This window comes from Micropterus salmoides, unplaced genomic scaffold, assembly GCF_014851395.1.
Source record: "Micropterus salmoides isolate LMB-PRFRI ecotype aquatic unplaced genomic scaffold, ASM1485139v1 Ms_hic_scaffold_16, whole genome shotgun sequence".
In the NCBI taxonomy this organism is placed as follows: domain Eukaryota; kingdom Metazoa; phylum Chordata; class Actinopteri; order Centrarchiformes; family Centrarchidae; genus Micropterus; species Micropterus salmoides.
In genome coordinates, this window is record NW_024040707.1 from 7,095,155 (window position 1) to 7,108,471 (window position 13,317).

Sequence of the window (13,317 nt, forward strand, 5' to 3'; positions counted from 1 at the left end):
ACTGCTCTTAAATATGTTCTTCTTTACTGAACAGGCTTGGGGCTGAGTGCTAAAAATAAGGGAGGAAAATCAGAATGTATTAAGACACAGAATAACACATTTGGGGTTTTCCTCATATTTGCTGACAATAAGAAAAATATAAAATAACAGCCAGCCTTATCCTTATGAAACCTCTCCAAATTATTGCAATAATCACATTTAAAAAACAATGGCACAAGAAAGGAAAACATGAGATTTATTAATCATCATCACAACATTGACATCAACACAATTCTCCCTTTTTTGTTCTGCTCATTTGAGTGCAATCGACACCATTAAATAAAACATGTTAATAAATAAAAAAAATGGGTTATTTACAAGCAACCAAATCATCGAAAGCAAATTTATCTTTTGCAATTCTATTACAACATAAAAATATAATAATCAGTTGTAAAAAACAAAATTATGTGCAAAACAGCTTGTTGAATTCTATGGGGATTAAAAGTATTATTTTAACATATTTTTGAAATGATTATGGCACCCTTAACGACACATTAAGATTCATCAAGTCACATGAGAAAAGTTTTTTTTTTACAACTTAATTGAAATAATATTTTGAATTGATTTGAAATAATGTGTGTTGAAATGTTAGTTGCTGATTATTTATTTCTCCCCCATCATACCACTAGTGAAATGAAATACGAGGAGTGTAGTATCATATCAGTTTTTTCTCTCAATGTGCAGTGGTAATACTTATTGACAATATTCACATTGTGTTTGACTGAGGAGAGGTGATTTCATCCCTTTTTTCTTTTACAGCTGAACTATGGAAGTTAGTAGAAGTGAGGGGTCCCTGGATTAGACGACATGAAAGGGGGCAGCTGGACACCGGTCACCGGGGTATTTTCAGTTATGGCTTTAGGTCACTGTTACAGTGAGTCATCATGCAATGCTGAAGCGTGGCCGGTGCTGGCGTGCCGAGCAGCCACATAAGAGGCTCCACATTCCCCTGCGGACACACAGACTGTTCGGAGCCCCGGCGGAAGGTTTCGGCTGCAAATAACCAACACTCCTTTGTGGCTGTTTTGACCGCGCTCCACAAACACTAACAACTCTGGGTCCATACAAAGAAACAAAGACAGATTTAACATCAGACACCACAGGTCATGCTAAAATAAACAACCACACCACCTCCGCCGTGTCGGGCAGTAGCATCGTGGTGACGCATAAACAAATACACAAACTTGCAGACGTGTGTTTTATGCAAAGTCTAGCCAGTAAACTTTTTTTTTTACCATATAATTCTCAAACTCCATTTAGAAATCAATGTTTAAGGAGAGTGTGAATCAAGTCCTGAGTGACAATGCTGCGTCAATTTCAGTGTCTAACAATAAAAACGGCTTTACTATTTCGGATGGAACTGGAAATTAGAGAAAATTTGTTTCCAGCCCAAGTGACACATCTACAGAACTAAGTGAGAGATATCCAACTTTCCCAGATACTTTCCTTGTTGTGATTTTTGACATCCTAATACAAACTGGACCTGCATAATTTACTGAACTGATTTTGTGCCTTATTGTGTTACATATAGTCTAAATAGCAGCGCGTTATTACATTACATATGTACATTTCTGTTCAGGAAGTCTTGATATTCATAATTCTGAGGATAGCTGACAACAAATAAATCAGTTTAACTAACTCAACCTACGACTCACTGCAGTTGTTCTCAACATAGGGAAATCATCAGTTAGTCTTTGCATCAAACACGTGTAGCAAGTAACACTGCTTTTTAATACAAACTCTCCCTCTCAGCAAACAGCCTGTCCATGACAAATGTCACATTTTTAAGTCAAACTTCAAGAAATTAAAGGGAATGAATCCATGTATAATTCTCCGGTCCAAGCGCAGGCTCTGCTGGATGAAGACAGGAGGATGTCTTTCCGTCTTCCTGCAGTAAATGAAGCTGGATGCTCGTCTTAGTCTTTAAGAGGTCAACTTGGAGTAGCTGGGAGGGGAGAAGCGTCTGCGAAGGTACTTGAGGATGTAAAGGGGCAGACAGCTCACCAGCGTGATGACAGTCACCTTCCACAGGAATGATACTGTGGTGATGAAGTATACGTCTGGCATAGATGAAGAATCATCAGTCAGAATGAGGTTGCAGGACACAGACATATATTCCTAAGTGTGGCAAAAGTAATTCCTTCATGTAATTTTTCAACAGTAGTCAGTTTTATCATAACTATAGCTCAACTAATTTCTTGTTAAATAATCAAGTCATGTAAAATGTTGGTAATGGTACTGGCTTTGTTGTGTTATTTGGTATAAACCAGTCTGACAACTGCTTTAACTGTTGATGATCCAAACTACAATACAATAACTGACTCCCCACTGACAAAATCTTTCTGAGGTGGAACCATATCAGTCCTTGTATGCAGGAGATAGAAAATAAACCTATTACAGTTTCAAACAAATTTCCTTGGAAAATGTTCAATAAAATGTGCAAACTGCACAACAGAAGAATAGCCTTTAAAATCTATTCCAGACCGACTTCAAGAGGCAAGAAAAGTGTCCCAAAAGGGTACACATGACCACATGCCAGTCATGACCCTCAGTGGTCGAGTTTGTAGGCTGAAAATGGAACTCCACACCCCACATAAAGCTGAAAATAATGGCTCGGAAGGCTCTCGGTTAGAGTATTGTATATGTCACAAGTCTTAAAAGGCACAACTAAAATTGGCTTATTTTTTTGCAAGCTCAAGTAAATAAATGTCCAACAGTCTGGCAACATGCAGGCTGTAACATAATAACATAAACACTAACAATACAATCTTAATTCTGGTATAAAAGTTTATACTTCAGACTTCTTAACAGCTTTTAATCTGTTTCTATCTTTACTATGATAAACACATGAACCTTGGCAGTCCTCAGGAAACAGGACTGTTGGTATTTCCTCTTTGATACTACGGTATGCCTGAGCCTCGTCCACACCAGGACAATTTCTCACCTTTAACCTTCCTCATATCCAGCATACCACAGCTTATTGTACACCAGAGGCATAATATGAATAAGCAAGTCCCTCTTACTGCTGAATGCTGACGTACTATTTCAAGGTCAGCAAAAGCACAACAACATCAATCAGGGTGCGGTGAAATGAACGCAGACTGCATTTGTTTTCTTGTCTCAATGAAATACACTGTCATAGGCTCCGCGTCACCTTCTCTGTGGGTGAAACATGGGTGTATGTGTATGTGCGTTTGTGTTCACTCACCTATGAACTCGTGCAGGAAGACGAGTGAGGCAACATAACAGGCCAGGCTAAGGATTTCGCCGACTATCATGAGCCAGTGCCATGTCTGTATGGTCAGGGCCACCATCAGCAGCTCAGTCAGGATAAGAGAGGTGAAGGAAATGGCAACGATATGGACGAACTCTGACTCGAAGAGCAGCAATGCCCCGTACATGATGATGCTCCCTGTGGAGATAAAAGAGACCAACACTTCTCAAGAATAAACAGCAACATTTACTTGGCATTACAGTCAATCTTTAGTGTGAAAAAGATTTATCAAAGAGTGACTGAAATATTATCCCACAGGATCAGAACTACATATTCCAATTTTCCTCATGCTGTTATGATAATGGGGTGGGCATGTCCATAGCAGAGATTGGTCCAAGGATTGGGTCTAACATGAGTGGTGAACACAAACTAGATTAGTGGTTCTCAAACTTTTTCTGTCACACCCTCCTTCAGAAGCCAAAAAAAAGTGGATGCCCCCACACCCCAGCACAATTGGATTTAATTTGTATCAATCATTAACAATAATGGCGATGGAAATAAACAAGATTCAGCAAAATAGCCTTGCTAGCATCAGACCACTTTTGTTTGTTTATGTCACCACATGAATCATATTAATGCAATTTTAGGTCTGCTAAACATCCACGACCTCCCTGAAGTGGCTCTATGCCCCGCTAGTTTGACAACCACTGGACTAGAGTAAATGAGAGGACTGTGTTGCTAGCTAGCGTACCCGAAAACACTTGTAGCTACTGAAGCAGTGAGCAAGAGCCTTTTCAGCTAGCTACTTTCATCACCTTTTATCATAGCTAGCTAACTTTGTTAGTTGCTGCAACATGAGTTTATATAGTGATGCTACAGCAGTATGCAGTACAGTATATGGATGATTAACATTACGTGCAGTAGTTTGATAAAAGTTTACTGCAGCTAGGTAGGTAGCTGAAAAGGTTGCTGCTCAGTGTATTAAGCTACCAGTGTTTTTAAGTAAATTATGTAGTCACATGGTCCTCTCAATTGCTTCACTGATGTTAAACAAACACACACACACACCTCGGACCAATCCCTGGACACACATGGACATGCCCAGCTCATGATGATATAGGTCTAAGCATGAGGAAAGTGGGAATTGTTGCTTGGAGGGGGGGGGGGGGGGGGACCTGGAATAAATAAATCATTAATTGTTTGCCAACACCAAAAAAATAGAAAGGAAACAAGATAGCTAGTGAAAGATACACAGAGGAGTAAAACAAATAAAGTTCAAGTTTATTTTATCATATTGAAGTTTCTTTAAAAAAATCTTCTACCTGTCACAGAAACAATTTTGTACCTGAAATCATTTCATCACCTCGAGCATACAAAGAGAAGGTACAGTAGAGGAAACTGTGAGTAAAGTGATACAGAGCAGTGGTGTGGAAACCAGCCCTCATTACTTCGAAATTTTATAAATACAGTAGCTTAAGATCAGTAGTAACATGGAACATTCATGGTTTGACTGAAATATAAAAAGGTTTCGGGGCGTAGCTTATGATGCTCCTGTAAATGCCTTTTCACTGTAAATGGACCGTGTCGGAAAGTTACCTCAGGCTTTTTGACAAAGGCTGCACACAGAAATAAACACCACTACAAATTAAGAAGAAATTGTGTGGGCTGTTCAGCAGTAACATGTCACGAAACAACGCAAGATAACTTCTTTTATTTTAGTCAGGATTTGATTTGTTAGCCTTTATCCTGTTGTCTGATCTGGTGCCTTATACATCTGCAAAACGACTAGACAGAAATGTCTGTACTGTTTGAATGCTCCAAAATAATGACTATCTACTGTGTATAAAACAATGTTTTTCACTGTATGTTGACCATACAGCACAGTTTATGTGTACTGTTGTTTTTTTATTTAGGTTATTATAAGTATCTCTCTTCCTACAGCAGCATTTATGGACTATGATTAACAGCAGTTTGTTTAAACTATTCCTTACCTTGATAGATACTTATTAAGACCCATATTAGAAATGTCTTGAAAGATAGTGGTCGACCCTGTGGAAAGAAAGAAGACATCATATTCGCAGTTTCATACGTGGTACTGAATATCATATTTGGCTGCAAAGTAACAGTCAGCGTAAACATACCTTCAAGAGATCTTTGTACAATTCTGGGTATAACATTGCAACCTCGGACTTGACATCTTTGTCCAACACCAGGGAGAAGACTGGGAACATGGTGTAGATAGTGGAGTAGCTGAAACAGAGAAATTCATGTCACCTCAGTGAGGGGAATATGCTCCCGATAAAATAGCAAATGGACAAGACATTTCACACATGTCAGTGTTTGATTCAGCAGTGAAATGCATCAGTCCAGAAGTCAATACTTTCATATTTTCCCCTTCTCACATTTCAACAGTGCTTTAACACAGAGGAAATGCCAGGGAAACAAGGCAGCCAAATGCTCTCTTGATAAGTCATCGCCATTCAGAGTTTGTATCTCACCCAATAATCAGGAATCCTTGGTAGAGTGGGACTGAAGCAAAATAGAAAACAGAGGAGAAGACCGCCTATGGAAATAGAAAAAGAAGACCCAGGAAGGTCAGTGAGCCATCATTTATTCTTCTTTTCATATTAATAATCAAATGGAATCACAGATGATAATGGAATAAAACCCGGAGCATCAATTGCTAAAATGCAACACAGCAATAATCCTCATTCTGCCGTGGCGCAACTGCCGGAGAAAATCAAACTTCACTGACTAATTCTAGCATGCGTCTTCAACATATGGATGTTGCCAATATTGAGCAACTAGTTAGCCTGCCATCCAGGCAGTCCCAAACCAGACAGGTCACAGCTGTGGCTGTGGTTGGTGTTAATGTGAGGCATGTGGAGGAGGGCCTCCCTAAAACCCCAAAGTCCATGATGCAGTGAGTCACGGGCTGTCCCTCCGTGGCAGGGGCTGAGGTTGGACTGGGGATGGTGTTGAGTGTGTGTGGTGGTGCGGGGGGATGCTGAGAAGGGCACAAGTAGCCCACTCCTCTGAGTCATCATTCACCCCACCCTTCCATGACCGCCCCTGCCCTGCACCAATCATTTGCTCCTCACATTTAGATTTTAGGTGTTGTCCTGTCCAAAGTTGGGATGGGAAACATTCTTTTTTAGACATATTTCAGTATTTTATGATTGCTTTGCTCAATGTTTCAATGTACCAACTCTGCAAGGACAGCACAGAAATTTGAGTGGAAAGGAAAAAACAAAAAAACCCTGCAATTTCTTTCCTTTCGAATCCTATCAAAATGTTCCGATGCATCGAGTGTCAGTTACAGCAGTGTGAATTGTGGTTTAATGTTACATGATTTCCAGCATTACTGTAGCTTACTGTATTTTAGATGATTAAACTTACAAGTGATCAAAATATCTAAGGTTTGGTGTCTTGAATAAAAAACAAACTTTATGGTTGATACTAAACACAAAAAAGCAAAGTGATGCAGTGAAGCAAAATCTCAGTCATTACTTAGTCTTGTATGAATGTGGGGTTTACTATTAAGTCTAAAGTCTAACTTTGAATATTTTACATCTGTTTTTACACTCACTGGCCACTTTATTAGATATAACTGTTCAACTGGTTGTTAACACAAATAGCTAATCAGCCAAAAAACATGGCAGCAACTCACTGCATTTAGGCATGTAGACGTGGTCAAGATAACTTGCTAAAGTTCAAACCGAGCATCAGAATTGGGAAGAAAGGGGATTTAAGTGACTTTGAAAGTGGCATGGTTGTTGGTGCCAGACGGGCTGGTCTGAATATATCAGAAACTGATGATCTACTTTTCAGTCACAACCATCTCTAGGGTTTACAGAGAATTGTCCGAAAAAGAAAAAAATATCCAGTGAGCGGCGGTTGTGTGGATGAAAATGTCTTGATGTCAGAGGAGAATGGGCAGACTGGTTTGAGATGACAGAAAGGCAACAGTAACTCAAATAACCACTCGTTATAACCAAGGTATGCAGAATATCATCTCTGAATTGAAGCCGATGGGCTACAGCAGCAGAAGACCAGGAAACTGAGGCTACAATTTCGCCCAGGCTCATCAAAATTGGACAACACAATATTAGAAATACGTTGCCTGGTCGGATGAGTCTCGATTTCAGCTGCAACATTCAGATGGTAGGGTCAGAATTTGGCGTAAACCACACGAAAGTACACAATGTACCACAATGTACCCATCTTCTGCAGGATAATGCACCATGTCACAAAGCTCACATCATCTCAAACTGGTTTCTTGAACATAACAATGAGTCACTGTACTCCAATGACTTCCACAGTCACCAGATCTCAATCCAATAGAGCACCTTTGGGATGTGGTGGAACGGGAGACTCGCATTATGGATGTGTAGCCAACAAATCTGATGGAAGTGCGTGATGCTATCATGTCAATATGGACCAAAGTCTCTGAGGAAAGTTTCCAACACCTTGTTGAAAGTACGCCATGAAGAATTAAGGCAGTTCGAATGGCAAAAGGGGGTCCAACACAGCACTAGCAAGGTGTACCTAATAATATAATATGTATATTTACAGTAATATAGCATATTTAAAAATGAAAAATTCTAACTTTAAATCATTCCTCACTTCTGCATAAATTGTATTTATTCTTCTAATTTCTATTTTATAATCATGAGGAAATCACCACTGCAGACTGCATTTGACAAAAATATTTGCGATTCTAAAATGCAACAGTAATTAAAATGTATGTATTAACTGTTTGATACTTTGATTACCTTAGTGTGTGATGTATTACCTTATTTGTTTATGTGAGGAAAAAATGAGAACAGACTTTTGTGGTCAAAGTTTTGCAAATTGAAACTCTGTTGTGAAAAATGATCCAAAGCAAATGTAAAATATTTCAAAAGGTATAAAGTAGTTTCAACACGGCTGATGAACACAGACCTAAATGGCACCGTGTTAATGTTGTACTCTACCTGCATGGTGCTGATGCACAGGCTCCTGTGGATGACAAACTGGCTGAGGGCTGCAGACCTTTTGTAGCTGTTCCGACCATGGACCATGAGGAGACGACCTAAATGTTTGAACTGAGTCACTGAGAAGTCGGCAGCCAATGAGGCCTGCTTTCCTTCCTGACAAACACAAATCATAGAGGGTATTGAGGACAAGCATCAAGAAGTCTTTGCTGACCTGAAAAGCAGGCAGTGCTCATTATGAATTGATCGTTTGGTGACAAATATTTAGCCTGGTTATTTGGAAATACAAAAAGCAGACTGAAAGTGGACAAATACTCCCTGCAAACATGACATTAATACATGCGGCATTGCAAGCTGCAGATTTTTATGATAATAATTGGAAATAAAAATTTTAATGTGCCATATTAATCCATAATAACCGGTACGGCTGCAACAAATTATTCTTTTATTGATTATTCTCAATTATTTGATTAATTGTTTGGTCTGTACAATGTCAATAAATTGTAAAACATGCCCATCACAATTTCCCAAGGCCCAAGTTGATATAGTCTGATTGCTTGTTTTGTCCAATCAACAGTCCAAAACTCAAAGAAATTTAGTTTACTGTCACAGGAGAATTACAAAATCAGAAAATATTCACATTTAAGAACTAGCAAGTTTTTGCTATAAAAATGACTTAATAAGATTCAATTATTGAATTTGTTGCTGATCCTCTAATCCTCTTCACCTCTAATAACAAGTCCATTACAAAATGTATATGAACTCTCCAGATTTTCATCATGATGCTATTATCACTCTTGTATTTTCTGTAAAAAAGAAAATTGGGGGTTATGTGCCAGATTATTTCTTGGGGGGGAGCACAGACTTCCTGGGGTCTTGTTGTCACCATGAGGCTGCAAGATAACCAGCGGACACATCACTAGTTTACTGCTCCCAGCCAAAAAAATTGTGGATGGATTACACAGACATTATATAATATGTTAATTAGTAAACTCTGGAGGTACTAGCAGGCAGATTTTGTTACCCTTGGTCAGAGCCAGGCAAGCTTTTTCAGTCTTTTTGCTAAGCTAAGCTAACTGGTTGTTTGCTCAAGCTTCAGCTGCCATGGTCTAAGGACAAATGGTGTCATATACTGTAAAGATTGTAAAGCCCCTTGAAGCAAATTAGGCTATATGTCCTGACTTGACATATCTAAAGGACATTCAAGTTGTAATGATCATCTCCTCCAAACTAACTCCTAGCAAGAAAGAGAAAAGGCAAATTTCCCAAAAAGTTTAAACATTTCTCCAAGCAGTATTATTGCTGACACTTGTATGAGGTCCATGTCTGAGCAAACTAGCCATCCAGACAGGGAATTCACAGAGTGAACCATGAGAGAAGAAGGGCTGATGAGAGACTCTTACTTTTACTCAAGCACAAAAGCATCCTGTCATCTTTGTTTCCTCTACTCAGACAATAGACCCTCATAAAGAGGAATCATCTGTGTGCACGTCTCTCTACATGTCTCTGAATGTGAGAGATCTTGACAGGAAACACAAAGCAGAAAATCTGTGAGAGCAGCACGTCAATGTGAGGCGATGAGATGGATAGAGTCTTACTTTTCCCTCCACTCCCACGCCACAGTCAGCTTCCTGGATCATGCTGACATCGTTTCCTCCATCCCCTAAGAGAAAACAAAAGCCATGGAGGTGTCAGGATTCACACCAGTGACTCACCAATACAAATTGTTAGTGAGAGTATCGTGTGTGTTTGTGTGTGTGTATTTCACAAGACACTCCCTCAATTTGGTCCGATTAAGAGATCAGAACTACAACAAAAATAAAGGAAAATTACATGTCTGTCTGGAACTTGCCAGATAAGGGTGAGATAAACTGGCTGATACGGCTGAAATTCATAGAAAAATACAATATTACTAAAAAAATATCTTTCCAATAACACAATAAAATCATTGTCTAGATTGAATGTTGTTCAATTGAGTGAGCTGTGTTCCACTGTTATACATTACAAAACTCTTCACATGTATAAAATAAAAAGAATAATGAATAATCATCCAGCCCTATGTGTCTGTCTTCACCATCATCAAGTGATAAGTAGTTTATTAGCTTTAATGCACATTTAAATCAGCTCTACTTAATTGCGGAATTTTACCAGTGCTCATACTGGAAGTGGTGGTGGGATTAATAAGTGAGGTTTGCTGCTGAAACAGATATATATATTTTGAGGAAGATGTGAAAAAGGGAAAGAAGAAGTTGTTAAATGTTAAAAAACCACAGTAAAACATTTGAATAGAAAAATCAAGCTGCAAGCTGTAAAGTTTGAATCCTCCCATGAAAAGGCTGTTGGACAGTTGCTATTTTCAACTCACCTACAGCGCAGGTGAGTTTGCCTGTGCGTTCTTGCAGCAGCCGGACTATCTGAGCCTTCTGAGTGGGGGTACATCGGCAGCAAACCACAGCGGGACACTGACATGCAAGCTCCATAAACTCATACTCATAGTATTTCAGACAAACCTGCAAGAAACCGACCAAAACAGACAGGTAAGCAACTTAGGCCCCCGCATATAGCTGCTCTCAACTGTGAATCTTTAACATCTCAATTTAACTTACAGTTTAACTCCCACTGCAGTTTAGAAAGTGACTCTAACCACAGATACCACTTCCAGAAATGTTTCAGTGGCAGTGATATTATCTTGCATCACACAGAGAACATGTCAGAGTTTCATAAGGAGAGACAAGTCAGTGGGAGGAGGGTTAGACACACAAAGATGCACACAAGAGTTTACCTCAAGCGAGTCCCCCGAAATCACCAACGCGCAGTCGTGTTTTCTCCTGAAAGCGTTGAGCTCCAGGTGAGCTTCCCCTCGTGTTGTCACCTACGGAAATGGCAACCACATTTATAAATGTACGCATATGCAATGATCAAGAATGACAATCTGTCAGCCTTTGCATCCTGATTGTTATCAGACCGGTAGTTCTTAAGAATGGCAACTGATTTCCCTGCAGCTGCAATGACTACAAACGTTAGAGCAACCAAATACCTTCTAAACACCCATCCAACAAAATAACCAACTGATAAGGCTGGATGATACGACTGAAATAACAAAAACGCAATGAACTTCTGGCTGTTACGCGAGACGCTTAACAAAGCAGATCACATTATCCATATGCCTTAAACAAAGGCACAATCATGAATACAATAATCTAAACAATGTTTAACACAACAAACTTTTTATGCACTACATCAGGAAAAAAATATTCTAATGGGTAAAACAAAAAACTTTAACAACAAATTCTCTTGGTTTTTGTTACAATCTGCCTGAAAATATTATTTAAAATGACAGGATTTTATTAAAATATATTCTGATATAATCATCTGAAAATTATAAAAAATGTCCAAAATAATATCCTCAAATTTCTTAAAGATATTCTGTTTACTGTCATAGAGGAGTTATAAAAATATTCACATTTAACAAGCTGAAATCAGCACATACAAAACTTCATTTCAAAACTAATTGATTCATTGTTGCAGCTCTATTTGTGTTATGCACCATTTTTTAAATGTTTATGTAGTGCTTTCAAATGCAGACTGGAGACAGTAAAAGTAAAGTAAAGCGGTACCAAAATCTGAATGGGAAAGGGAAAATATACCGTACTTTAAAAGCAACTGAGATTCCTAACAACTGTGTTGGGTCAAATATAGACTTAAAAAGTCTCCAAAAATGCAGCACTGACAAGGCATGGTGTTAATCCGTCAACAAGAGTTATGCTCTGGAATGAATATCCTTCAACCGCTGACTATTCATACGTCAATCCAGATCGGCCCATTGCTGGCCACCAGGAAACTAATCCAGATGTATGTGTTGCAGGCCCAGTCAGCACTCCCATGTCCACTGGGACAGAGGTTTTCAAGCCCTGCCAACCATTGTTATTCTCTTCCAGTAACCACAGTTATACGCAAGTTGTAACCTTCCTATATGGCAAGCGCTCCTTCTGCTCTGGCACGACTCCAGAGGGGAAGGCAGAGGGGGACTATCAAAGCAGCGAGAGCGCCTGAAACCTGCAAAACAAATTAGGAAGTGAGCCCTCTGTATGTTCCCTCTGGGAGTGGTTCAGCTGGTTTCTCCTCTCTGTTTGAGCGAAGGCCTGTTTGTTCTCTTTGACAGTGGCTTGGATGCTTTCACTGGTGGGAGGTGATTTATTCAGCTGTGCATGCTGGCTTGGGCTGCATGCGTAGTTGTGTAGGGCTCTATGACCACCAGCTAATGGGCCTTGGTCGCACAGAGGATGGATGCCCGTGGGTCGATGGAGTCAGGAAACTGTCAGCGCTGCATTGAACTGGGATGAACCCTGAGTGACTAAAATCAACTATTACCCACTTCATATGCATATACAAGGAAAAGGTCCTTGTCCTGCACTTACGGGTCTGAAGATATGGATGTCCTGGTTGCGGGTGATCAGATGGGCATTCTTAGCGGTGCACGTGGCTGTTTCAAGCTTGTCTCCTGTTAGCATCCAAACCTACACACAAACACACACACACACACACACCAAAGAGTAACATGTAGCAAAGATCATTTTTGGATTTATGAGATGCACTGACGTTTGAAGAGAAATTCTACTCGAACTTGTAACTACATGAAACTAAATGTTTCCGTAATCTTTGTGTTAAATCAGTTAACAATAGCAAAATTCCCAGGATCAGAGACTCTAATCACTGATTTAATCAAGCAACCTTTAACTGCTCTGTCTGGGAGCCACAGTTTGTGAACTTATCTTATGATCAAACATGGTTTACTTTATTCTAGTACTTGAGCTTCAAACAGAAGACAAACAAGTCATCACATAGATTGGTATCACAGTATCAAAATTCTGTTTCAGACTAATTCTTTATGTTGTTTAGGATGTTGCTTATAGAAGGTCATTTAAATGGTTGATACGAGAGATGTATGGAATTTAATTTCTGCTGCTCACACCATAGAATAAATATTTAAAAACATTAGCAGTAACATGTCTTTCCAGAAACAATATTCTTGTTACTCACACACTGTCAAATTGGAACTACTTTCTACAGAAAAAGTAGTCCCTATGA

The 13,317-nt window shown here is 39.3% G+C and overlaps 1 protein-coding gene across 1 annotated transcript in view; it reads right to left on the reverse strand.

Annotated features, from left to right (window-relative positions):
• Window positions 1–218: 218 nt before the first annotated feature.
• LOC119905130 (probable phospholipid-transporting ATPase IIA) overlaps window positions 219–13,317 on the reverse strand; it is a 33,173-nt gene continuing 20,074 nt past the window's right edge. Inside the window, exons 19-28 of the mRNA XM_038721867.1 lie at window positions 12,648–12,746; window positions 11,012–11,101; window positions 10,595–10,739; window positions 9,828–9,892; window positions 8,230–8,385; window positions 5,752–5,816; window positions 5,395–5,503; window positions 5,245–5,302; window positions 3,248–3,451; window positions 219–2,099 (exon numbers count right to left, since the gene is read on the reverse strand). Of these exons, the coding sequence (XP_038577795.1) occupies window positions 1,963–2,099; window positions 3,248–3,451; window positions 5,245–5,302; window positions 5,395–5,503; window positions 5,752–5,816; window positions 8,230–8,385; window positions 9,828–9,892; window positions 10,595–10,739; window positions 11,012–11,101; window positions 12,648–12,746 (1,128 nt within the window). The 3' untranslated portion in view covers window positions 219–1,962. The remainder of the gene's footprint in view (window positions 2,100–3,247; window positions 3,452–5,244; window positions 5,303–5,394; window positions 5,504–5,751; window positions 5,817–8,229; window positions 8,386–9,827; window positions 9,893–10,594; window positions 10,740–11,011; window positions 11,102–12,647; window positions 12,747–13,317) is intronic.